The sequence below is a fragment of the Mobula birostris genome, chromosome 9 (genome assembly GCF_030028105.1).
Source record: "Mobula birostris isolate sMobBir1 chromosome 9, sMobBir1.hap1, whole genome shotgun sequence".
In the NCBI taxonomy this organism is placed as follows: domain Eukaryota; kingdom Metazoa; phylum Chordata; class Chondrichthyes; order Myliobatiformes; family Myliobatidae; genus Mobula; species Mobula birostris.
In genome coordinates, this window is record NC_092378.1 from 35144134 (window position 1) to 35171894 (window position 27761).

General features: G+C 39.2%; 1 protein-coding gene across 2 annotated transcripts in view; it reads left to right on the top strand.

Annotated features, from left to right (window-relative positions):
- atxn10 (ataxin 10) overlaps positions 1-27761 on the top strand; it is a 215589-nt gene that overhangs the window by 170648 nt on the left and 17180 nt on the right. For both annotated transcript variants that reach the window (XR_011887143.1, XM_072267794.1), the window contains one exon: positions 18831-18894. Coding sequence is in view for 1 of the 2 variants with exons in the window: in XM_072267794.1 (XP_072123895.1) it covers positions 18831-18894 (64 nt within the window). In the remaining variant the exon portion in view is untranslated. The remainder of the gene's footprint in view (positions 1-18830; positions 18895-27761) is intronic.

Consider the following 27761-nt stretch of genomic DNA (forward strand, 5'->3'; position numbering starts at 1 on the left):
CTGAAGTGTCTGGAGAGCTATCCTTAAATGATGAGAGATAGCTGAAGTCTTGAGGATATGTCTCGATGAAATTGGAGATGTCAATGAGCTAAGTGTAAAAACAGAAACGATGATGCCAAGGTTCATCTGGAGGGGAAAATTTTTTACGGAGTGGAGAAGATTAGAATGAGGTGCAAATCAAGACAGGGATCATTCAATAGTAGGGCTAAAAATGGACAGGAGTTAAGTGGTTTAGGGAAGGAAGTAGCTTAGAAAGGTAATTTGTGACAGGTATCTTAAAAGAAAGATGACTTGGAATGTGAACGAGGCCCCATCTGGGTAAGATACAATTCTGCACCTGATAATAGTTCAATTTGTGCTTATCAGAGAGATCTGATCCAATGTACATTAGATCTAAGGTTTCTGTACAGGGGAGATGAATTGTCAGGTTGCTGAAATGTGCGTTGGTGAACTAATTTGCATTTGATTATTTTACCTCGCCATTAATAGCTTCCTCAAACTCTTATGCCAACAATCTAATGAATGCGCTGTTCAAACAACAAGATCTTTGTAATACAGCAAGAAGGCAAAAAAAATTCTTTCAGTCACATTCATGGGTTGTGTTAACTCCAAAAATATTTCATTGTCCCAAATGTTATTGCTGCTTCTGTTATTTGAACTGAATATATAGCATAATAGCATAAAGCTTTAAGCATTAATTTGCTCCCACCTTGAGACACAGACATTCATTTAAACCCAAATTTATATGGTGCGGGGGTGGGGTGGATTGCGGAGTAAGAGTGTAAGAAGGGAAAGCTAATCTAGCATATCCTGAGCTAGCATGGATGCTATAGACAATAACATTCAGTGATAGGCAAGGCATTAGTTTGGAGGAAACAGAGGCCATGTTGGTCCCTGGAATAGATGTCTGGAAAAATATTATGTAGCTCCTTACATTATCACGTCACTTTTGGATAACTGGAGCTTTGCAGAGCCATTGAGAAAACATGCAGGCAGATACTATTTTAACTTACCAGTAAATAAAATTCCTGAATTAGAAAAATGAACTAAATATAATCTTGCAGCACACTTTAAATGCTGGAGGAACTCGGTAGGTCAAGCAGCATCTATAGAGGGGAAGATCCAGTTGATGTTTTGGGCTGAGGAGTCCTGATGAAGGGTTTTGGCCCGAAACATCGACTGTTTATTCCCTCCATAGATGCTGCCTGAGCTGCTGAATCCCTCCAGCATCTGCAAGATATCTTATGAATATAATTTTGCATTTTGATTTTGAATCCCATCAGCTACTATTAACAGATATATTGAAGATACTGGTGTCAAAGTTCATTACATCAGTCTTTTCTGTCCAATGATTTGTAATGAAGTATGCACCAAACATTAACTGGCTGTGGATGCTACATCTATGTAGTTGTTGAAAAGGCATGGTTTGTCAGTCTTGAAATGGCTCATCATTGTCTGATACTTAATTCCATTCCACAGCAATCACAGTGGTGGCTGCTTTTGAATACAACAGGCCAGTGCGGTTTTTCAAGTGGTCTCTTTTGTGAAGGAATTAAGTCTACTGAAGTCAAGCATTTGGTTGGTGTTTTATTCCTTCTCATTGTTGTGTTTGCATTGTAGGGATTCCTGCTGTTTAAAATTCTGTCATTTTCTTTTTATTCAGATGTTGTCAATATCAGCAAAGTTTGAGGTTCTCACAGTAATTGTGCCAATTCGCCCAGCAATGCTAAATACACGCCAAGGCTGATTTATGTTGCAACTCTCAGTGTGTATTTCTTTTAATGTTTTACAGTGGTGTGCATGGTATGGATTTCTTCTGACTCAGACTAAAGCTGTGTGTTCAGACTGCTGTCCACAGAACAGCCAGTGTGGTTAGACTTCGAATCAGTCGGCTCATCTCCTGGCAATTCCTTGGAGGAATTGGTATAATTCCTTCCTCTCACTTGACCACATGTTATCATCTTAATATTTCAAATCTTTGCCTTTCAAAACTTTCCTGAGTCATGGGAGGTAGAAATTGGCACTGAATTTCATTTGCTACATTCAGTTGGAATGTCAGGTTAACTTTACCAGTATAAAACCAGTTGTTGTGTACACATAAAATGTTAACTCGAGCTCAAATGAATGTCCTGGCTGATCATGTTCTCAGATTATTTTGGTTCACTTGGCTTTCCCACTTCAGTGATGGTTTTTACATAGAGTACTGTGCAAAAGTCTTAGGCACATGTGTATAGCAAGGGTGACCAATACTTTTGCATGGTGTTGTAGAAATTTTACCAAGTGAACTGTACTGCTGCCACAAAAAAAATTTCATAACATATGGAGATGATAAACCTGATTCGGATATGGGTCTCTGTTGTGGACTGAGAGTGGGAAGGGGGCAGGGAGAGGGGAATTATGGTTTGGAATAGGGGAAGAGTGAGGGCAGGGAGCGAAAAACACCAGATAGACATTCTTCAATGATCAATTAACCTGTTGTTTGGAATTAAATGATCCTGCTTGGTGTCTCAGGGCTGGGTGTGTCTGTGCCGCACCACTCCCTGCCCCAGCAGTCCCTCGCTGCCACTTGTCCCACCCCTCTCCCACGGTGCTCCACCCTTGCCATCTGCAAAAACAGATTCAGAGGTTCATTTATTACAAAGTATGCAACTCTGAAATTCTTCTTCTCCGGGTAGCCCATGAAACCAAGAAAGAAAACAGCAGCACAATCATCAGCCTCCAAATCCCACCCCGCTCCCCGGTACAAAAAAACAAACACAAGCAGAACTGGCTCATCAACCCCATACCCCTCCACCCGCACAAAAAAACAAAGAAAATGGAACAGGCACCTCGAACCCACAAATCCCCCTCCCTTGCACAAAAACAAATGAAAAAGATCAGGCGAAAAACACAGAATATTAAAAAAAAACTATAAAACTGATTTTTAAAAAATACTGTAGTCTAAGTCCATATCCAAAACACAGAAAAACTCGGGTAACTTTCTCCGGGCACAGCGGCAGCCTCTCCCCTCTTTGGTGGCAACGCGATTCCCAGTGATCAAAAGGCAGGCAGCTGGTGCTCACCTTCCACATTCACCTGGATGTTGCAATGCTAAATGTACCCAAGGCTGATTTATGTCACTTGTTGTTTTAATTGGTGCACATTGGAAGCTTCAATTGGCGAAATGGAGTCAAACATCAGCTCGAGCCGCATCCCGCAGTCTTCGCACCATGAGGTTCCAGCACGCTGTGTTTGTCTCCCGGAATCCTCTCGGAGACTGCAGAGCGCTGAAGCACCCAAACGATATCCAAACTTCCACATTCACCGCCCTCGTTATTTTAATCAGCACACATTGGAAGTTTAATTGGTGAAATGGATCTTGCAACCCACTCAGCATGCAGTTTGCGCACGCTGTCTCTGCCTTCTGGAATCCTCTCGGAAACTGCAGAGCGCTGAAGCACCCAAACGATCTCCCAGCAACAAACTATAGGCTCCAACAGAATCACATCCAAGATGAAAAACAAACGTAAGAAACATAAAAGAAGTGAAATATATGGTTTCATGATCTATCCAGAAGATGTTGACCGAAGGAGCGTTGTATGCAGGCGCCATCTTGACCAGAAGCAACATCCTTTGCTCCCATAAACATGAGGAATTCTGTAGATGCTGGAAATTCAAGCAACACACATCAAATTTGCTGGTGAACGCAGCAGTCCAGGCAGCATCTCCAGGAAGAGGTACAGTCGACGTTTCGGGCTGACGAAGGGGCTCGGCCCGAAACGTCGACTGTACCTCTTCCTGGAGATGCTGCCTGGCCTGCTGCATTCGCCAGCAAATTTGATGTGTGATCCTTTGCTCCCGCCAGATTTACAAACTCATTGTGCGCTCAGGTTGACAAATACAGTACTGTGCAAAAGTCTTAGGCACCCTACCTATATATATGTGATATATATAGAATAAAAAACTTCAAAAGTTACAGGGAGAAGGCAGGAGAATGGGATTGAGAGGGATAATAAATCAGCCATGATGGAAAGGTGGAGCAGACTCGATGGGCTGGATTTCTGCTCCTATGTCTTATAGTCTAAGTCACAGCAAATTTGAAAGAATAAGTCAACATTTATCACTAACAGCTAGTCCAAGTGTTGCAGCAGTGCCGTGCCTTCTGACTACAGAGAGGAAGTCCAAATCAAAAACACCAAGTTTTCATACTATGTCTAAATACCATTTTTAATCCACTTCTGCTGTTAATGGAACTGGTTTCTTGAAAAGAGGACCACCTTCTATACCCTGACCTCCTTCCAACAGTTTCTGCAAGAAGATCATAAAGGACCAGGGCAGTTATCAATCAGCTCTTTCTGAATTACTGTTTCCAGTAATAAGTAAATATAAACACAGGAAACTCTGCAGATGCTGGAAATCCACAGCAACAGACACAAAGTGCTGGAGGAACTCGGCATGTCAGGCAGCATCTGTGGAAGTGAATAAAGAGATAATGTTTTGGGCTGAGGCACTTCTTTAGGACTAGAAAGGAAGGGGGAAGATGCTAGAATAAAAAGCTGGGGGAAGGAGAAGGAGGATAGCTAGAAAGTTATAGATGAAGCCAGGTGGGTAGGAAAGATAAAGAGCTGGAGAGGAAAGAATCTGCAAAGAGTCAGAGGACAGCAGATATCACAGAAGGGGAGCAGTGAAAGAGGGTCTCACTAAACTTCCTTCAAAGAGAAAATTTAAACTTCTTCAGGGGAGGCATCCCTCGAAGAGTCTTCACAGTGGAGCAGCAAATCAGTGTTTGGAGAACTGATTTGCTATTTTGTATAGATGTCTGGCAAACTTGCTGGAAATTCTCTCTGTAAATGAGTCTATTTCCTCTTGTGTAATGTTCTTTCTAAGTTGTGCGCGTGTGCATGTGCACACATCTACTAATGCACAAAGGAACTTAAACTGCGCACAAAAGGTTGTCACCCTCTACCTCATTGATGTGTTAAGAATATTTCACAATCTTACAAAATTACTTTTCCTTTTCTGATTTCTGATGCAGACAGTGTTGACAACATGGAGTTTGTGATGATTTGTCTGTAGATTTTAGAACAGCCCGTTTAGACTGTTGTTATTGAAGAAATTATTCCGTGTGCACATGTTGTTGTCACTGGGCAAAGAGTTGCACAGCACAAGATTTTTGCGCACACTGGTCATTACAAGTTAGAGGAAACATTGGTCTTGTGTTGATAACTTGGGTGGGAAATGCAGTGATAAAATTCTGTCAAGCTTAAGTGGGTTGAAAATCCCATTAAGACAATGTGAAATGAAATGCTCAGAACATTAAGGCACAAGCAGCAGATGAGGCAATAAACTAAGGCTCAATCTACCTGGAAATGGGGTGTGGAAAAGTCAATGAATATGTTTGAAAATTAGAATATGCTCCAGATATTTTATCAATACACGTTCAGAAATTATCACAGTAAGAGATTAACTAGTAAATCATAATTAATAGGTAGTTCAGATGACTTAGGCTTCTTTTATATATGTGTACATGTAATTGGTTATGAAAGGTATTGGATATCCTGCAGTCACTATAAGGTGTGATATACCAAAATTCTTTATTTCAGTCTTTTTTTTTTATGACTTTGTCTTTCCTGAACCTAATCCTATTGGTTGGAATACAGATCCTGTTCAGCAAAGTACATTGGTTATGAAAGTGTATACATTAGTCAGCACCAAATCAGGATATGTTCATTTCTTCAGCCATGTTTTTCCCATTGGTTTCAAAGGCAATAACATGGACCTTTTGGCACCCTGCTGCAAAAACATTTAGGGAATCACATCTCTTACTTATGATAGTGAAGTATCTGAGGCACTTATGGATAGATCAGGAGAGGTCAGGTAGGAAACGACCACCATTCCCTGTTATGTGCATATGTTTAGGTAATACTGGGGCTTGGGTGTGTAGTGGATGTTGGGGAGAAGTAATGAAGGAATTTGAAAAAGTTTTCTGAATGAGGAGAGTAGTAATTTGTTAAGCAATATGGTTGTTTCCTGTGATTTATTTGCATTATATTCCACATTTGATACCATGACTATTTAATTATGAGATGTAAATGGATATAGGGCTTGTGGAGAACAATGATCTATAGTTATGCAGCCATGTAAATGACATATTTGATTTCTGGAATGCAACTGCACAATTGTGGTTTGAGCATTCAACCCATTACTATTCTTGAAGCCATACTGGAGCCGAGCATCAGTGAACTACACTTTATTATGTTCTTTGCAATACATTCTCAAATTGAATAACGCATACCTGACATACTTGGCATTCGTCGCCCAGGGGCAGATAACAATAAATGTGTACTTGTCTGCTTTTTTTATTTAGCTTGTTCTAGATTGTTGCAAGGATTGGCTGTCTCTACTCTGTAAAGGTGTGGAGTTGAATGCACTTCAAACCATCTATATGTAGGACGTGGGGAAAGGAGCAGGTTATTCAGCCCTTCAAGTTTATGTAATTATTCATTTAGATTGTGGCTGGCCAGTACCTGTAATTTGCATTTATTCGAGGTCCTTTGTAAACCTGATTGAACAAAAGTCTACCTTCATTTTAAATTCAATTGAAGTGTATCCATTAGTATTTTAAGGAATGGATTTCAACACTTCCAATGCCATTTTGGGAGGAAAAGGATATATCCTGATGTTTCTCTAATCATGTAATCTTAAAATAGGCTCTGGATTTTTCCATCTACCAATTAACTTCTTAATGGTAAATACTTGATTAAGACCCAGTTGAAATACCAATCCATGTTGTCATGGGAGAAACCTTAAAGATTTTGTAAAGTTTCGATGAATAGACTTTAACTCTCTCTAAGGCCAATATAGCTTTTCCTAATACATGATTTCTTAAACCAGGCATTTAGACACAATCTGTCCCAGGTTTTGTACAACTAAAGCTTCATATCTGCACTTTAGTACTCTAACCCCCTTGATGGGAAGGGAATATTCCTTTCTGTTTATTGATTACATTTTAAACCTGGTGACTGGTTTACTGACTCAGTTATATGGATGAATAAATCGATTTGTATCAGGTGTAATATCACTAACATCTTTTGTGGAATTTGTTGTTTTGCGGCAACAGTACATTGCAATATATAATAAAAACTATAAATTACAATAAGTACAGTATATAAAGAACATAAAATTTAATGAGAGGTGCAAAAAGAGAGAGAAGAATACTGAAGTAACGTTCATGGGTTCATTGTCCATTCAGAAATCTGATGGCAGCGGGGAAGAAGCTGTTCCTCAAACGTTGAGTGTGTGCCTTCAGGCTCCTCTACTACCTCCTTGACGGTAGCAATGAGAAGAGGTATCACCTTTTGAAGGTGTCCTGGGTACTGGAGAGGCTCGTGCCGCTGATGGAGCTGGCTGATTTTACAGCTTTCTGCAGTTTTTTTACGATCCTGTGCTCTCCATGGTGCATCTTTAGAAATTTGCCAGTGCCTTTGGTGATATACCAAGTGTCCTCAAATTCCAAATAAAATAAAGCCACTGTCATTGCATCAAAATGTTGGGCCCAGGATTGATCCTCAGAGACATTGACACCTAAGGATTTGAAACTGCTCATCCTTTCCACTGCTGATCCCTCGATGAATACTGGCATGTGTTCTCTCGACTTCCCCTTCCTGAAGTCCATAATCAATTCCTTGGTCTTACTGATGTTGAATGCAAGGTTGTTACTGCAATAGCACTCAGCCAGCTGACCTATTGCATTTCTGTACGCTTCCTTGTCACCGTCTGAAGTTCTGCCAACTATAGTTGTGTCTTTGGTAAATTTATAGATAGCATTTGAGCTGTTCTTTGCCACACAATAATGGGTGTAGAGAGAATAGAGCAGTGGGCTAAGCACGCATCCTTGAGGTGTTCCAGCGTTGATTATCAGCAAAGAGGAGATGTTATTTCCGTTCTCCACAGACTTTGTTCTCCTGGTGAGGAAGTCAAGGATCCAAGTTGCAGCTATGCTTATGATCTTGCATGCAGTGCCTCTTATAATGATTTCTGAATGTCATACAAATGCCATATGGATGACATCTGATTTTCATTTAAGTCTATTCAGTGTGTTAGTGGCCATCTCCAAATTTCACCTAAATTTATTAGATATGCCCTTCCCTTAAGTCCAAGCTTTACTGCGCTCATAATTGTCCTAGCATTTGGTTTCTCTATCCTTGATAATTAATTGCAATGAACATCCTGTAGTCTAATGAGGTCGAGAAAATCTTGACTTGTGAACCTTCAGCTTTTGCCCCTTTTGTGCACTCTCACTGTGAGTACATGGGTTTCCTCTGAGTGCTCTGGTATCTTCACATTTTCCAAAGACCTGTGGTTAGGATTAGTGAATCGTGGGCATGCTACGTTGGTGCCAGAAGCACAATCATACTTACCGGCTGCCCTGAGCACAAACCTCGTTGATTTGATTTGACGCAGACCACACATTTCATTGCATGTCTAGATATATATGTGACAAATAAAGTTAATCTTTAAATCACCTTTAATAAATAAAGAACAAAAAAATTTAGATAACAAATTTAATGTCTTTAGAAGTTTCTAGTTTGTGTACAGCTAATGAAGAACTTTTTTGAAGTGTAGACATAGCCTTGAAGTATGAAATGCATGGACTTGTTTAAGAAATATCAAGATGGCTTATGATCTCTTGCAGCAAATATTTTTAAAGTGAAACCTTTGGAATAACAAGAACTCATAGGATTGGCGGGGGAGGGGGTTCAAGATGTTGGTGAGAGTAGAGAGAAGGGAGAGAGGGGTAATCCATCTTAATTGTGGATTCAGAGGGAAGGAAATTTTTGAAGTAAATGGACAAAGCAGTTTCAGAGAAGTCTTTTTGTATTTATGTTGATTTCTGTTTATACACAAGGTCGTAAGACTTTTGGACATCAGATAATTTAATTTGTGCTGTATGTAACAGATCACTTTAGAAAAATACTTGCTTCACTGGAACTGCAGCTTTGTATTTTCCTACCTATGGAAGAAAAAGAATGAAGCAATTGAAAATAAATCTTTTACAAATTCTACAAATATGTCAGTACAAGAGGACTTTGGTGTGATCCTGGAATACTGTTTTTTCCTTGAAGCAGTGAAAGCTGAGTGGGGGATCTGATAATGGTTAACAGAATTATGAGTTCCACAGGGTTAATAGTAGGAAATTTTACCCAATGGCACAGGTGTCTAGGATCAGAGGGCAAAAAGTTCAAAGGTTCATGTTATTATCAAAGTATGTCTGCAGAATACAACTCTGAGATTCATTTTCTCCCGATAGCCACAGAACAGAAAAACCATGGAGTCGTTGAAAGAAAATACATCAACGCCCCCACACAAAACAGAAAAAGAAATAGAAACTCGCAAACGACAGCTAGAACATCAAACACCAATTCTCCAACACCCTCTCTCGCAAAAAAAACTAACATATCACCCACAGGAAAAGAAACAGCAACAATAACATCAGATCCCAACCTCCAACATGCCGATCGGCAACAAGAAAGAAAACACAGAAAACTGAAGGAGACCAATATGAACTTAAAGTCAACACCAGTGATCAGATAAATCTTAGGATTTTGATAACATCCTCCCTCAGCAACGAGGAGAGTGACCGCTTAAACACAGGCGTTCTGTAGAGAGTGAGAACTTGACACAGCAGTGCAGCCTTCTGTAGATAGAGAGTGAGTGCCGAACACAGTGGCAGAGGTTTAATGTGAAGAGTAAGAAGTTTAGACAAGATCTGAGGAAGACTTTTTTTTCACCCAATGAGTGGTTGCAATCTAGAATGCACTGCCAGAGGAAGTGGTGCAGGCAGGTACCAACACAATATTTATTATTTTAGGCTGATTTATACTTCTGTGTCAGCTCGACGCCGTAAGTACAGCATCACTGCGAACCCTACGCAGAGCCTATGCGGATCCCTACGCTGTAGCCTGTCGCACACCTCTCCCAAAATGTAACTGCGCGTCACAGCAACGCAGACCGTACAACTGTGATTGGTTCGCTTGGTAGCGTCGCATTTCATCCTACGCTGCAATAGCTTCCCATTGGGCAACTGAAGGGCAGGGAAGGAACTCTGGCTGCAATGCTTTCCATAAAGCTTTACAGACCTCCGAAATTATGGAGGACACATTTCGCTTTTACGAAAAAAGACGCTTGCTTTAAACTTGTTTACCCCGAGAATAACTACCATGATCATGAAGCCTTGCACGGGCAGGTGTGTGCGCGTGCGCGACGTGCCCGAATTGCAGAGCGATGCAGACACACCAACGTACAAGTATAAATGCTCACAACGCACGTAGGCCACTTGCATAGATTACGGCGTCGAGTTGACGCACAAGTCTAAATCAGCCTTAAGTGTCAAGGCATTGTAGGCTTTGACAGAATTGGACAAATTGGACAAATATAAAGAGTACATGGTGATAGGTGTGGAAATAGTGAGGCAAAGGGCGTATGGCTCTGACTCAAAAGAAACATACCATGTATCATTTTTTTAGTATTATTTGTTGCAAATTTGGTACTGGAATTAAGATTGGAATTGCCATGGCAATCTCTAGGAGGTCACAAACACAAGAAAATCTGCAGATGCTGGAAATTCAAAGCAACACACAGTCCTGATGAAGGGTCTCGGCCCAAAATGTCAACTGTTAACTCTTTTCCATAAATGCTTCCTGGCCTGCTGAGTTTTTCCAGCATTTTGTGTGTGTTGCTGTGGGAGGTAACACCTTATCCCCAGCAATAGTTCTATAACTAGAGTTATAAGTAAGAATTTGGGAGAAATGTCTTAAAGAAGGGTTAGATTGTGGAATTTACTAAAACAGAAATAATCTTTGTTTATAGTATTATATGAAGTAGGGCGGCAAGAGTCCCATGGTAAGTTTAATTACCAACAAGTCCTCTAAATTCTGTGGTAACTACTTTTGCTGTGACACCTCCCAAAGTGCAGATGATTGAACCGTCCATCCCTTTTATCATTAGTTAGAAGAGGCTGATTATCTCAGTAGCTTTGAACAATTAATTGAAAATGCGCAAGTGGTAGTTAACTGAATTCATTGCTTGTGGTTGAGTGTGTATCTGCAGGGAGTGGGGCAGGGGGTGGGAATGTAGGGGTGCCATGTCGCTCTATAGTACATCTGCAATGACTGGTTTGTTAAGCTTCTCACTTGGGGGCACTACACCACCGACAGCTGCTGCCTTGTGAAAACAATGAGTGGCATGTTTATATTGACAAATTATTTACTGAGGTTTTGTTAGGGTGAAGAACCTTCCCCCGCCCCCAGCACTATCTTTGTTTGATAGTACATTGAATATACCCTCACAAGCAGCTACGTAGTGCACTAAAACTGGCCACCAGGCAGAACACATAATCATCAAAGGGTAAATACTTTGTTGTATTTTAGCTTAATTTTTTTGAAATACCCCATCTTTCTCCATATTAATACTCCTAAATATGACATTTTTGAGGGATTGGAGTACTGGTCATTGTACTGTGAAACTATTTAAATTACAAATGCGACCACATTTCAGTAATAATTCTTTGGTTGTCAACCACTTCAGGACATCCCAAGCTTATGGAAGGTATAAATGTTAAATCTTTATTTATAAGATCACCTGTTGCTATTTTAAGGAAACTGTCACAAAACCATGTTCTTTTATATTGCTGCTAAAATAAAGGGTTTCCATTGTTTTAGTAAGAAAATACATGGTAAAAATGGAAGGAAGGTAAAAAGCTACAATATGTTTGTTCAGTCATATTTAGAAGACTAAAATAATGTTCCTTCTACTAACAAACAACCACTGTTCTTTGCCTGTTCTTTCTGAGCATCGAGATCCTGAGGGCAGGTGAGATGAATTTGCTTTGCAGAAACATCAGAAATGAAAAGGGGTAAGCTGCTGAGAGCAGTGAAACCTAATTTAAACTGCAGAGAGAGATGGGGAGGATGCACTAACATTATAAAATGGACATTGGGCCAGCTTTTATCTGATGCAGAAGCTACAAGCTTCCGGGACCACAGAGATCACAAGCAATGGAAGATCCTTGAACAATGCACTGAAGAAGCTCTGTTCTAAAACTGAAATGTTGGACTGTTAGTAAAGTTTCACCCACAGCTTTTAACAGCTGTCAGTGCTTTGGTGGTTTTTAAATGTTTCTTAATGACAAATATTTAAAAGCATATTTCATTTATAGGTTTTAAAATTTGAATGTAAAAATGAATGAAAACCATAAATTACTAATTTATAAATTACTAAAAACAATAAATTATGCCAGGATATCTTTGAAAAAAGGTACAGTATTTGCATTCCACTTCCCTGTGGCCCTTCAATCTACCATTGAAATCAGTTCCAACCTTTTGCATTGATCTGAGTGACTACTTCCCCAGAATAAACGCTGAACTCTGTTTTAGGACCACATCCAATGAATGTGTAGTAAGTTCTGAGCTTCCTGGGCACATATACAGCTAGGGAAAGGCCAATCAATTTCAGAAAGACTATAGTATAAAGCAAAGTAGAAACTAAATTAAAAAATATGAAACCTAATTGAAACTCAAAATATTTCTGTCATAAAAGTTAAGAAAGTGGAGGGATAGCATGTAAAAGCAAGCCAGCAAAACATGATTCTTTGACATGGATTCATTCCAGGCTGAAACTTTTTTCACTTTACCAGAGGTGAGGGTATTTAGGCTAAGTTATATCACCAATCTCTAACCTTATTCACAATTACTACAATACAGTGATTACAGTAACATATGGTGCCTAGTAATAAGAGTATCTAGTGACGGGAGAAGTCGTGATAAGGTGGAGAATGTTATGAAGTGCTATCTTTGATCCTGAAATATTATCTGTGAGCAATAGTTGAGCAAATTGGAAAGAAATTCTGTTCCCCTTATTTTTGTTTCTGCACTTTGGAAATGCCTTTTTGAGGACTGGCATGCCACGCCTCTGATGCAGTTGAGGCTTTCATATTTCAAAAAATGAATCCTTAGCTATTCTATCTCTGAGATTTTATTGGCTCCCGTGGATAACATGGAATCAGATTGGTAGAACAAAAACTTAAACTTGATCAGTAGTACTGAATTTGCATAGGTGATCTCATCCAAAGCTCAAGTCCATTGGTTTTATTGAATCTATTAGCATTGATGTTTTGAAGCTGCTGCTTTGGCCATAGCGGGAAAGGTTCAGTGGAATCCTCTCAATATCTCCAATGTGTTACCTTCAACAAAGAAAATGTTGTTTCTAACTGGGCTTGTGTGCGTACTGTTATTTACCATGTCAGGGACAAACTGGGATTGGTAAATATTACACAAATAAGACTGCAACAGAGGATTGTAAAAGTTGACCTCTAGGTCAGTGCAAGACCTCAAAAATGAGCATGCTTTTATGCACTGTATCTTTCACTTAGCAACCGTCAAAATGCAGAAGCAAAGCAATGAGGCTATATTGGTAAAAGAAACATCCTGTTTTCCCACACACAGAGAAGAATCTGTCACTGGAGAGGAAGATTGAAAAATTAATCATCCCAGTCATTCATGCTCATCTTTAGTAATCCAGCTGTAGAAAAACACTAGCCTCAGCTGAAGAATCAAAAGATACCCTGAAGATGAGTGAGCTAAATGTAAGGGGAACCATACCATAGTTGATCTTCATGTTAACATAATTAAGCCAAAAAATAATTGCATGGATCTTCAAGTGCTACGCTCAACATTGAAAATGTGTGCTTCAAGATAAAAAGTGCATACAGAATGAAACTGGCGAATGTTCAGTTGGAGGATTTGACAAAAGCACATAAAATGCTGGAGATACTCAGCACATCAGGCAGTATCTGTGGAGGGAAATGAACAGTCGATGTTTTGGGCCGAGATCCTAACCATATATTCTGGGTTTTGATGAAGAGTCTCAGCCTAAAACATTAACTATTCATTTCCTTCCATAGATGTTGTCTGACCTGCTAAGTTCTTCCAGCTTTTTGTGTGTTGTTCCAGAATTCCAGCATCTGCAGTCTGCCTTGTTTTCACAAAAGCACAAGTGCTTTTTAATCAAATGGAAGGGTGGTCATCAGGAAGTGGAATGAGATGGCCCTTAGAGGCTTTCATGCTAAATACCCACACGAGACCTAATGGGTAGCCTGAGTATAGATAGAGAATGGTCACCTCAGGAATAAACCAGATATTACCATCCACCGTATGTGTTGATAGGCATTTACAAAGATTAGCAAAGGTGGCTACATAAAGGTTGTCAAAACTGAAATTGCGGATTTCAATGGGCTCAATGAGTTGATATATTTTTGAAAAGAGATCTTGAAATGGGAGGTGTCAGTCTAGGCAAGGTGAAACGTAGAACAGAGAGCTGGAGGTTAATCTTTTGATCTTAAGATAGAGTTGGAAGAAATACATAATTACTCTAAATATAATGTGTTGCAAAACCTTAGCAATATAATTTAAATGTTTTGAACTTAGTTGTTGTATCTGTTCCTGGAAACTAGTCCTCATAATGACCGTTTTAAAATTGCCTGATGTTCTTCGCACTAGTTATAATTAAGTTTATTATATTTTATGTGTCATCAGTGTTTAACCTCCCTTATCAAAAATGGTGCATATTGTGCATTCTTAATGCTTGCCAACAAACTATAAAATTTTAGCTTGTGATATGCACTCAGTGGCCACTTTATTAGGTACATCTGTACACCTGCTCATTAACGCAAATATCTAATCAGCTAATCATGTAGCAGCAACTCAATGCATAAAAGCATGCAGACATGGTCAAGAGTTGTTGTTCAGAACAAGCATCAGAATGGGGAAGAAATGTGATCTTAGTGACTTTGACTGTGGAATGATTGCTGGTGCCAAATGGGGTGGTTTGAGTGTCTCAGAAACTGTGATCTGTTGGAGTTTTCACGCTCAACCATCTCTAGTGTTTTTAGAGAATGGTATAAAAAACATCCAGTGAGTAGCAGTTCTGTGGGTGAAAATGCCTTGTTAAGGAGAGAGGCCAGAGGAAAATGGCCAGACTGGTTCAAGCTGTCAGGAAGGTGACATAAACCATCATTACACAGTGATGTGCAGAATAGCATCTCTGAACGCAGAACACATCAAATGGGTGGGCTGTAGAAACAGAAGAATGCAAACATATACTCAGTGGCCACTTTATTAATTATCTCTTGTATCTAATAAAGTGGCCACTGAGTGTATTTTGTGAAATCAGTCTGGCTCATTATGTAATACAGTTGTCCTGTAGCTCATGGTAAAAGGATTTTGGAGTGACACAATTTGAGCAATGCAACTCCTCCATATATATTAGTTGTTACTTTGTCTTGAGATTGTTAACTACATAGACATTTTATTTGGCTGTTTTCCATGTCCTTCATGAAAATTCTGAGTTCACAGGTACTTGGAGAGCACTGCTCATATCTCAACTTCACTTAGGAACAGTGTGGGGATTATCTTAATCTAGGGTTCTATCATCAAACCATATTGAATCTTTGTATTATGGGTTTCATGAAAGTGTAATGTATTATGAGGTTCATAAATTATTCCAGTACTCTGTGCTGTCTTTATTCCAATGACGTTATAGGTATTCCTTGGCCCAAAAAAATGACAATTTTCCTGTATCTGCAGTATTTTTGAATTTTTATTCAGAATCTAAATCAAGACTATTATCACTGACATATGTTTGTAACGACACAAAAACAAGATTAATGATTCCTGTCGAAAACGCATGGGCAGATATGGAACTAAGCTAAAGCAAAAGCTCAGCATCTCCAGAAGTATCCTATTGACCATCATGAGGCTTGAACTGTTCTGGAGGAGGTTGTTAATACATCCTTAGCTTAAAAAAATGAGAGTGCTCCTCTATTGCATTTTAGTGGCTTTGATCAACTAAAGCTCCAGCCTGCCACTGACTGGGTTGCTAGAAGTGGAACAGGAGGTGCTCCATGGACAGCTTCCCCAATCTGCTGAACTCTGAGTTCAGCTGGTCAAAGGACCTTTCGCTTGAACCTTCTGTCTATACTATTGCCACCATTCTTGATGACAGTAACCATCTGGCTTCAACTAACCACTACCAACAATCGGCAATGTATATCATCTGACAGAGTCAGAACTGGAGTGCTATACCAGGAACTATCAACAGAAAGTCCTATGTTTCAATGGTTCAGTTATGATTTAAATAACAGTTAATTTTAACAATTGACTTTGGTGATCCCTGATGCCTTGGATGCTTGACCATCTCTACTCATGCTCCTGAGAGTTGAGCTTCTACTGGTTAGATGGAAGAAAGCTGCGACTTTATTGAAGGTAGTTTACATGGCCATGATGTACCATCTCAAGCAACTCCGGGTTTTGAGGTTGCAGTCTGAGGTAATGTGGTCCAGGTTACAATATGGCACTAGCTGATGTAATGTGGTCCAGGTTACAATGTGGCACTAGCTGATGTAATGTGGTCCAGGTTACAATATGGCACTAGCTGATGTAATGTGGTCCAGGTTACAATGTGGCACTAGCTGATGTAATGTGGTCCAGGTTACAATGTGGCACTAGCTGATGATGTTTGGAGATGTGGCTGTGGGGTGCTGCATGCATTGTCCTTGGATGGTTAACATGTAGAGTGTGTATTATAAAGTAGGAGTAAAATGAGGAAGAGAAATCCCTGATGCACAAATTTCATGACAAAGTCTCCTTCAGTTATATGCATTACTCCCTCTCCATAATACTCAGCTTGGCTTCCTTAAAGTGGGAACAGAGAGAAGACGACTGTTTTTGCATTGTTTGCTGATGTGTGCAATTAGGGAGAAATGTTGGTTTTCAGAGCTATTTTAAAAATGGTAGAATATATTGTGGGTAATATGTGAGCTGTTGGAAAGTAGGAAGTCCATTGTACATAAGCAGGGAGAAGACAAGTTAAAGTGAAAAGTGATGCTGTGATTTAGGATTAATTTAATGAATCAGTAAGACAACTCGCATGAGTATCCCCTGAGGAAATAATGGATTGTTTATGAGACCAGTTTTTAGGAAGTGTTTAGATACAATTCCTATCTTTTTAAATTTGCACCAACAATTTTAAATAATTTAAACACTAAAATTATTTCTCTGTAAAAGGTGCATCAGCCTCTCTGTGTTAACTGACAGAAGATGCTGATAATTGCACTCCAATTATTGTATGCTGTAGTTGTGACCTGTGCAATGGGTTTTATTGTTGCACATGTTTCAAAACAAATTAGATATCTGATTATACTTTTATTTCATGAATAGTTATCTGACTTTTACTAAGATGATTGCAGCCAGCAAAACTGACTTTATCAAAAATCAAAAACATGATTTTACTTGTCCTTGATTATGGATAATTTCTCGTATTAAATAGGGCCTCATTGATGTTAAATGTCACAAGTAAGGGATTATTCTGACGTTATTTTAAATACATATTCTCTTACACAAAATAGAGTAGATCCAGTCCTTTTTTTCACTTTTGTTCCTTGCCAAACACACCTTTCAACAGCACACAGTTAAGATGGGGAATTCTGGGTGATCAGACTGGTCGCAGGCAACAGTAATGCTTGGCTGGCCGTCATAGGTGACTACTTCTGTGATCATTCCTTCCCCCCACAGAGTAATGCTGACCTCCTCTTGGTGCCACCCTGTGCAGCACAGATAAGGTCAGGAAATCAGCAGGAGAGGTGATTCAGCTTGCACCACTTTCCTTTCTGCTCTGTACAGTGCCAATCTGATGTTTACTTGGGCAACAATCTTCACATTGCTCTGTTTTAATGGGAGGAAAAAGAATCTAGATTAAACCAATCTATCCTGCACGAGCTTGCCATTTACTTGCAGCTGTATTTTTATTTTGATTAACCTTTTTGCTAATGTACTATGTTTCATCACTCTCAACTGGTTTTGCAGACAATGTCAAAGTCCATAGGTGTAGTGACTTGCAACTTCATGTTGAGACTTCATTGAAACTTAGCCACTGTGTATGAAGCAGACAGCAGATGATTAATAACACAGGTCATAATTATGCTTTACGTAAAATTCTCCTTCAAGGCATGGTTAGGCTCACAGTCCTGTTTTAATAACAAATGGCATCTCTAGATTAATGTGATTGTGGTGCTTCAGTCAGTGATTTGTACCTGAGATTTAAGCACAACTATTTAAATAACAAAGTTACAAAATTTGTGAAGAGAATTTTTCACGAATATTATTTTGAGCTTGTGCATTAAGACTTAAACCTGAAGTTTTTAACCTGGAATCTCCATCTGAAAGTTCACATTTGTTTCGAGTGCAATTATTTTGAACCTAAAAAGAATAGCTTTTTGTAATATTTCTTCCCTCCATTTAAAATCTTAACTTTAACCACTTACTGCATGGACATGCTAATGTGTGCAATGTGTGGCATAAATTTGTATGTGTAGTTGCCTCATTTAGTCAACTGCCAATTTTGATTGAAGTGCTTAGTGGAGCAGTTGCTTCCTAGCCCCCAGGCCAATAAGGAGAATGGAGTGGGATTTTTTTCTGTACAAGTCTGTGCAATTGGTGTTGAAGTGTCAATGTGATGAGGCTGTCATTCCTGCGAGGGAGGGAGTATAAAGAGCAAGACTTGATCAACAAGCCCCTGGCCCCAAGCAGAGCTGACAGGGATCTGGGGTAATAGGTTACCTGCCTGCTTACTCACCCTAGAAGTAATATTTCCACACCCTTTTGGAGAAGGGGGGGGAATAAATGGAAGATTTATACAATGCCTGATATATTGCTGAGTGCCTTCATTATCATGGGGCACCCTAAATGATGTCTGAAAAATTATATTTGAAAAGTACTATTTTTTTATATTCTGTACAGGTTCGTCATTTGGGAGGCATTCCGCTCATCTTGGACAACTGCAACATTGATGATAATAACCCTTGTATCCTTTTTCAAAGTATCTACTATGTTGGTTTTCTGTAAAAAGGCCTTTTGCATCACCTGATAACACTTAACCAAGATAAATGGTTGTGAAATATAATGCCAGCAATTTTATATACTGCATGTCTACACAATATTAAAAAGTGTTGTTTCTTGGTATTGTTGGATCAGCATTTTAGTGAAATTTGTGATTGCCAAAGATGTGGATGCTTGCATTTTCTGACCTCTTGGGAGCATTTGGTGTTTGCGATCCGGGTTTAGGATGCAAAGTTAAATGGAGTAGCATATGCCTAAAATTGCAAAGCAAGTCTGCTTTGTACCTAGAAAAAAGATTTTACCAGTGTATTTTGTCTGTGATTTGACTGACTTGGAGAAACTTGGAGCTCCGCTTTGGAGGAAGTCTTTTGCCTTGATCTTTAATTCTCCTGAGTGTCATCATTTAAAAACTGCATGATTTCAGAAATATTCTTTCTACTATTCTTGCCAAAATGAATCATTTTATAAGTCATCATATTATACTAGCTTTGATTATGCCCACCTATTCAACCTATCAAAAGCCTTAGTTCACATTCTACATTCTCCTCACAGTTTACTGTCCTAACTACCTTTGTTTCTTGAGTAAATTTGGATATATTGCATCCCATACCTTTAAATTGCTGCCCCAGTACTAATCCCTGGGCCACCCCAATTAGCAATGTTGTTTTGAAACCTACTTTCAAGACCTTCAATGAACCACATACCTGGTTTTGTCAATTTTATTGTTCCTGCATAGACCAAAGTTATTGTATCCTTTTCCACTCTGCAGCCTTGTGGAGATATCTTTATTCTAACACCAGACAGACAAGTCAGTTACAAGAGAAAATCTGCAGATGCTGGAAGGAAATCTGAGCAACGTGCTGTAGGGATTCAGCAGGCCAGGCAGCATCTATGGAAAAGAGTACAGTCGACGTTTCGGGCCCAAACCCTTCAGCAGGACAAGCCAGTTATTTGTCTTCCAATCACAAACAAGAGAAAATCTGCAGATGCAGGAAATCCAGCCTGCTGAGTTCTTCCAGATTTTGTGTGTGTTGCCAGTTATTCGTTTTAATTTGTTCATTGGATTTGTTTTTCAACTCATTGATTTAACCTGTTTACCCTCCTCAAAGTTCCATTTTCACTGGATCCTTGAATTTCTCCACTAATTCCTAAGAATAAAATTTTAAAAAGAAGAAAATTCTGAAAATACTCAGCAAGCCGTATTACTGACAAAAGAATAGGGATGTCAGCCTTGCTTTGGTCTCTACAGGTACTATTTGCTCTGTGGTTTTATTTCAGCATTTTCAGTATTAGTATTTCAGGTTTCCTGCATTTGCTGTATTGCACTTTTGGGTTCTGTTTTTCAAGCATCTTGTCCATCTTTACCTTAAATATGTTTTCATGTGAAGTTGAATGACCATGAAAGAGCACCACCAAGAGAAAAGGAATGGAATGGTGAAAATCTTTCTTTTATTTGTACATGACTTATTACTGATACCCTCTATCCCCGCCCCCCACCTTCTTCACCAGTACCTTCACCTAATGGATCTCACTAAAGTTCACGTAAATCAGTTTGAAGAAAGGGAGTGAACTGATCTTAAAGCTCTTCTTCGACCATTTGATTATCTGTGAGCTTGTCAATTTACTGCAGTTATCTCCATTGTCTGAAGTGCCTAAGAATGCCTCAGGGATAAAGTTAGGGGTTAAGGAGAAAGAATTGTTGTGAATCAAAGTTTAATTAAAGGCCAGGACATTGCTGGCCAAGAGGTATAATTTAGTTTAAAGAAAATAAAGAGCTAAATAGAGATGTCTGAAAACAAGTATAAAAGGTTTCATTTTATTTTGAGGTTTAGCAAAGAAAATACTTGGGCAATGAAAGGAATAGAGTTTTTTTAATGTAGTGATTATTGAAATATATAATGACTAATAGCACTGCTGATTTTCCTCCTCTTTAATTGGGTGGACAACATTTAAATGGTTTGCAGGGTTGGGAAAATGGTACAATATTGAGGATTGTTGTGTTTATGTCTTCTGCTATATTCTGAGGTTTGATTGTGTTGTTAAATTGGAGGAGGTATGGTTAGACTATATTTTGCCTGTGATACCTAGGTAACTGTTTACAGACAGCTGGATTGCTTTTGATTTGAGATAGGGGCAATCCAATTAGTCACACAGTATTTCAAGATCAGAGGAACTGAGAACAAAGGATAAATTGCATATAGACCAAACTAAATTGATACTGAGAATATTAAATGACGATAAATTGCTTTATGATTCAATTTTTTTTCAGCGTAGCCACTGATTAAAAATGTTTTGCCACTTGTAATTACCTTCCTTAAGTAATGACAGAAGTTGAATAAATACTCTGAATGTTTCCATGATCAGCATCAACTCAGTCTGTTGAAGTTAAATTTGAGTACATCCTAATATATAGTATAATGTTTGACTAGATTATTCTTAGATCAAAGAGAAAAACAATTAGAATCTAGGATCTGCTGCCCTTGATCACTGCCATACTATTCTGTTGACCTTACCTGGACATACTGCTAAATGGAAGGTGGATAAGAATTAAAATCTTGTCCTTCCAAAACCACACCCATCCCACCCCCTGTGCTTCCACTCGTAGCCATTTGCGTAGATCTTTATGCATGGTACTGGTTGACTGTCGATTGTTTCTTGCTAATAATCCTCAGTTGTTTTCAGTTACAGTTGCTTTGGTCTATGTCAGAGTAATTTGGAATGCTTGATAACTTCAGAGTTCCTGATAGTGCCTAGTGTACCTTTCTTTTTGACATGCATATGATCCATCCTCATGATAGAATGACGTTATGGACATAGAAGATGGTGCAACATGGAGTTGCTAGTAAAAACTACAGTGTTCCAGTCCCCATTGTGGGTTAAACCACTTAGCATAGGCTTTGACTCCCTACTGTTGAAGGATCTACTGTTTTGTGACCTGCCAGGTTGTTGTCCTGACAGGCTCAATGTAGAGCCAGAGCACTGAGGATGAGAAGGTCAATTTTTCTAAATCAAAATCTATTCCATTTAGCTACAAAAGTAGAAATTAGAGCTGCATTTTTTTCCAATAACTTGGCCTTACCCCTCCCCTCCCCCTCTCTCTCCCTCCCCCCTCCCCCCTCCCCCCCTCCTCCCCCCCTCTCTCTCTCTCTCTCTCTCTCTCTCTCTCTCTCTCTCTCTCTCTCTCTCTCTCTCTCTCTCTCTCTCTCACACACACACACTTTGAATTGAATTTGAATTGACTTTATTTCTTACAACTTTCACATACATGAGAAGTAAAAATCTTTACATTATGTCTCTGTCTAAATGTGCAATGTGCAATCATAGTAATTTATAATAAATAGAACAGTCAATGTAACATAGAAATACACTCAGATCAGCGTGAGTTAATTGGTCTGATGGCCTGGTGGAAGAAGCTGTTCTGGAGCCTTTTATGCTGCGGTAAAATTTCCAGGATGGGATGGCAGCAGCTGGAATAGATTGTGATTGGGTTCACTCGGGTCCCCAATGATACTTCAGGCCCTTTTCTCACACCTGTCTTTGTAAATGTCCTGAATCATGGGAAGTTCACAACTACAGGTGTGCTGGGCTGTCCGCGCTACTCTGCAGAACCCTGTGATTAAGGGAGGTACAGTTCCCATACCAGGCAGTGATGCAGTCAGTCAGGATGCTGTCATTTGTGCCCCTGTAGGAAGTTCATAGGATTTGGGGGCCCATACCAAACTTCCTCAACCGTCTGAGGTGGAAGAGGTGATGTTGTGCTTTTTTCGTCACACAGCTGGTGTGTACAGACCACGTGAGGTCCTCAGTGATGTGGATGCCAAGGAACTTAAAGCTGTTTACTCTCTCAACCTCAGATCCATTGATGTCAATAGGGGTTAGTCCGTCTCCATTCCTCCTGTAATCCACAACCAGCTCCTTTGTTTTTATGACATTGAGAGAGAGGTTGCTTTCTTGACACCACTGTGTCAGAGAGATGACTTCTTCCCTGTAGGCTACCTTGTTATTGTTTGAGATTAGGTCAATCAATGTAGTGTGGTTGGCAAATGTAATTAGCAGATTAGAGCTGTGGGTGGCGATACAGTCATGGGTATACAGGGAGTAAAGGAGGGGACTTAGTACACAGCCCTGAGGGGCTCCTGTTTTGAGAGTCAGGGGGTGGAGGTGAGGGAGCCCACCCTTACCAACCACTGGCGATCTGACAGGAAGTCCAGGATCCAGCTGCACAAGGCAGGGTCAAGGATGAGGTCTCTGAACTTCCTGTCAAGCCTGGATAGAATTATGGTGTTGAATGCTGAACTGTAGCAGGCATGTGGGCACGTAGCAAAGTGGTTAAGGCATTGGACTAGCGCCATGAAGGTCATGAGTTCGAGCCCCAGCGGAGACAGCGTGTTGTGTCCTTGAGCAAGACCCTTAAGGAGCAAGCGACGTCTGCGATGACACTGGTGCCAAGCTGTATCGGGCCTTGCCCTTCCCTTGGACAACATCGGTGTCGTAGAGAGGGGAGACTCGCAGCATGGGCAACTGCTGGTCTTCCATACAGAACAAAGACTTTCCACGCGCAGATCCATGGTCTCGTAAGACTTTCGGGTGCCTTAATTTAATTTAAGCAGGCATGTTGCTTAAACAGAGACAATGGTGGTTAATTTGAAGCAGGGCACTCTACACTCAGGGAGAGGGAAAGATTAAAAATGTCTGTAAGCACACCTGCCAGTTGTGCTGTGCACATCCTGAGTACCCGCACTGGGAAGCCCGCAGCCTTGCGGCTGTCCACTTGTTAGAATCAATCATAATCTCTCTGCCCCTCCCTCTCTCTCTCCCCCTCCCTCTGTCTCTCCCTCTCTCTCTCTCTCTCACACACACACACACACACACACACACACACACACACACACACACACCCTCTTAATGCATAGATCAAACTCTTGTTGGAATTTTAAAACAGTAGCACTAACTCACACCCAAATCTGTCACCCACCTGTTTGACATGATTTATCAACACCACAAATTCTGATTATTTTTTCCAGTTGTTCCCTTATAGCTCCAGCAGCAATGCTGGTTTGATCCTTACTTCATTGTTGTGTGTGTAGACCCTGCACATTTTCCTTGTGACTGCGTGGAGCAACCTCAGGACTTCTAGTTTCCTCCCACATCTCCAAAAAAATATCCACTAGGTTGTCAGTGGTAATGCTGGTCATTTCTCATTCAATTTTCTCTTATCAAAAGCATGCAGAATTATTCAACATTTTCTTGCATCTGATGTATCAGTCATTATCAAAACCAGAAATTCATGTTGATATTCACGCTTCAATTTTTGCATGCCATTTTTGCCTCATCTTACCTAATTACCTGTATTTATTTTATACTTGGCATTTGGGTCCCATGCTGACTTAGATCAGGTTATGATCTCAACTACCATGTGATTTGTTGCCATAAGGGATTGGAGAGAAGTACTGAATGAGTAGAATAACTTGCACAGGGTATTCAAAAATGAAGTCCCATCATCAGAATCCTGCATAATTCTCAGCACCAAAAGATGGGGAGGTTGCAAGGCACATGATTCTCAGTGCAGGAACCAAGGATCAAGATTTGAATCATTCACAGTAGAGATCAGGTCCTGGCAATGCCTGCACAGAAATACCAGGGTGGGAGAACAGAATCTGGGTAATTCTTAGCACAAAACATTGGAGGTGGTGATCTATGTAACTACCAGTTTACAAATTCCATGTATCGGGTTCTTGAAAATTTCCAGTCCAAAAACGCAGAGAATAAATTCCTGTGCCTGGTTTCAGAGCTGCTTAAATCCCTGAAGTACTGGATTAGGGACTGAAACTATCCCTGACTTTATTTTCAAATCTAATGCAATGTTTGCAGAAATAATGTTAGCTATTCATAATTCTCATGAACATCTACATTGCTCTTAAAATCTTGATCATGTATCAACTGGTTTGTTAAAAGATTTATATTTCATTCCTGTTTATGCCATAGTTTATAACATTAATGTTGCAGTTACATTTATGATATTAATGTTGTTAATTGGCAAGGAGCTGTTGAGTGACCAGCAACTCTCATGAGCTTAACATAGAAAAGGTGTTTTAAAAGATCATTCAGTAGTGCAGTTTAAAAAAAATAAGGTGGCAATACCTTACACCTGCCTGGTTTATTCTCCTTACCTACTACTCTGAGAAATCCTGTGACTGCTGCATCATTCCTGCTCTGAAATTTTATGTTCTACTGAAACTAAATGTCATATCTGTTTTTCAGGATTGGCAGTGTGCATAGGATAAGATTTGCATGTATATTCAATTCTGCAGAAAATGTTTATGCATTTAAAACTATGTTTTAAGTGCCATTAAGGATAGCATTTTGCTATTTTTTAAGTCCCCCCCCCCAGATGATTACTTAGGAGTATATTGAATACATTTTGGAATGTAAGTCCATAACATCTGAAAAGTTAAATTGTATTAGATTATTTAAATGTTTGGATTTATATTTACTTAACCTAAAAGGTCAGACTGACCTTCCCAAATGACTTAACAACATTTTGTTACTTCTTCCCAAGTTTATGCAATGTTTATTATTTTTCAATTTTAAAATAGGCTTTAGGAGGCTGTATAGATTATGATTTCTCCAACTTACTGAAAATAGGAAGATTTAGTAATGTAGCTGGGGGTATAGGTGTATCAAATTGAAGCAAATTTTGCCTGTATTCCACATCTATCAGAAGAAATGTTCATATGTGCTATATACGCACTGCAACTTAAATTTGTATAAGGTTTGAAAGTTAATTTTAAACTACTTTAATATATAATTTTACTTGTGCTGGTCAGTGTCCATCACACTCTTTTAATGGTGTGTTTATAAATAATAAGGGTTGGTTGGAAGGAAAATTGTTGATTGTAATGGCAATATTCCAAGATTGCCAAAGATCCTGCTGCTTCAGGAAAACCTCAGCTGAACATTGTCAGTGGCAGGAACTAGAGCTAGCCAACCAGTTAGCAATTTGAAGGGTTTGCTCAAGAGATGTTTCTGCCCAAATACCAGAACTGATTTCTTGAGGAACTGACCGAGGTTGCCTTTACAGGGAGTGAAGTGCCTTCTAAAAGGTAATGGACTGGAACTGAATAGGCTTGTACTGTAATAACAGTGCTTCTGAATAGAAATCTTTACACAACAAAAGCATCAGTGTGATTTACACTTCTAAAAAGATGAACCGTAAAGTCAGACTTTAACAGCTTTCTGCACTGTGCTGCTGTTTACAGCCAGGAAACAAAGACGTGGCGCTGAAAAGGAGCCAAAGTTCACTACTGAGTTGATTCTAATTAGGTTGATGCAGATTAGCAACTGACTGTTTGTGACCTGCATTGAAATAAGAGGTTAGAAATGCAGCTGAAGAAAATATTTATTATTAGCTAATATTGATCAATGTATAGGGGTATGTGGTACAGGAAATCTGATTATTTGGATTTGCTGCTTGTGAATTCAGGTGCTAGTTAGGTAGTAGTAGACATTAATTTCTGTCAGGATTGGTTTTATAAAATCTATTGAGGTGGATGTGAAGATTGTGAATTTTCAATAACTATGGCATTGCAGACAGAATTGAGAAGAAGTGCAGTATTCAAGTCAGGGAAGGTTCAAATGGGGGTGGAGGTTGATAATGAAAATGTCTGAATGGGGTGCAGCTTGCACAGAGACCAAATGATGTGAATTTGGTGATGGTGGAACTTTGGTGTAGAGTGGAAAGTTGATGTTATTTGTCTAATACTTATAGAGGTTCATGTTCACTTTGGGCTAAAATTAATTAAGCTCTGTGTAGTATAAATCATGGGAAGCATGGATGTTTCATTGAAAGTGTATGGAAGTTTGGAGGGTAATTAAAAGTAGTTTGTGTAACTTTTATGAGATGAACTGAATACTTAAAAATGAACAGGCTTTCAAGTAATTAGAAACCTCAACCAACTGAATATACAAATCAAGTTTAGATTAGGAGACAGGACAAGTAAGTCTACAATCAATATTTGTATTTCAGCTAATTTATTTATATTTATTATGCTCTTTATTATTGTGTTCTTTATCTTATTTTTTTTGTGCTGGATTAACACTTAATTCATTCTCCTTTACACTTGTATACTGGTAATGACATTAAACAATCTTGAATCTTAAAACTGTGGTAGCCACAGCTTGGGGGAGTCAATGCAGAGAGAATTCTCCAGTCATACCTGAGTAGAAGTTATAAATATAACAAATGCCCATTAAGTAAGGGAAGCACATATCCAAAGCTAGCAAACTCTAGTGATGTAAACATGACATCAAATGATTAACAATGTAAATCAGAAATCACCCATTATAAGTCTTCCAGGAACAAAATAGAAAAGGATGAAGACAAGAAAATCAAAACAATTCTGTACTGCAACTGTTAGAATAGAGAAAGATTTTTTTATAACCTGCAAACCTTTAGCATTTGTAGAACAGGTTGAAACATATTAACACTGTATTTGTCAAGTCCTGAATCAGACTGTATAGTCATTTATTGTGAATGATTTTATTAAAACAGATCCCCTTCTTTTGCTATTTGTAAATGGTCAGTGCAGAGTAATTTCGGTTTTCTGTATTGTACTTATCATTGTTTTTGGCCTTGTTGTAATAAGGAATTTTTTAACATAATATTTATATTCAGTTAAACATTATACCAGATGACAAAGCAAGAGATTTTATGTAAAAGTCACTTAGCCCATAAAACTAACCTGACTAGTTGAGTTCCATTTTAGAATGAACCATGTCCATTCCTCAAAGTTGCTGGTGAACGCAGCAGGCCAGGCAGCATCTCTAGGAAGA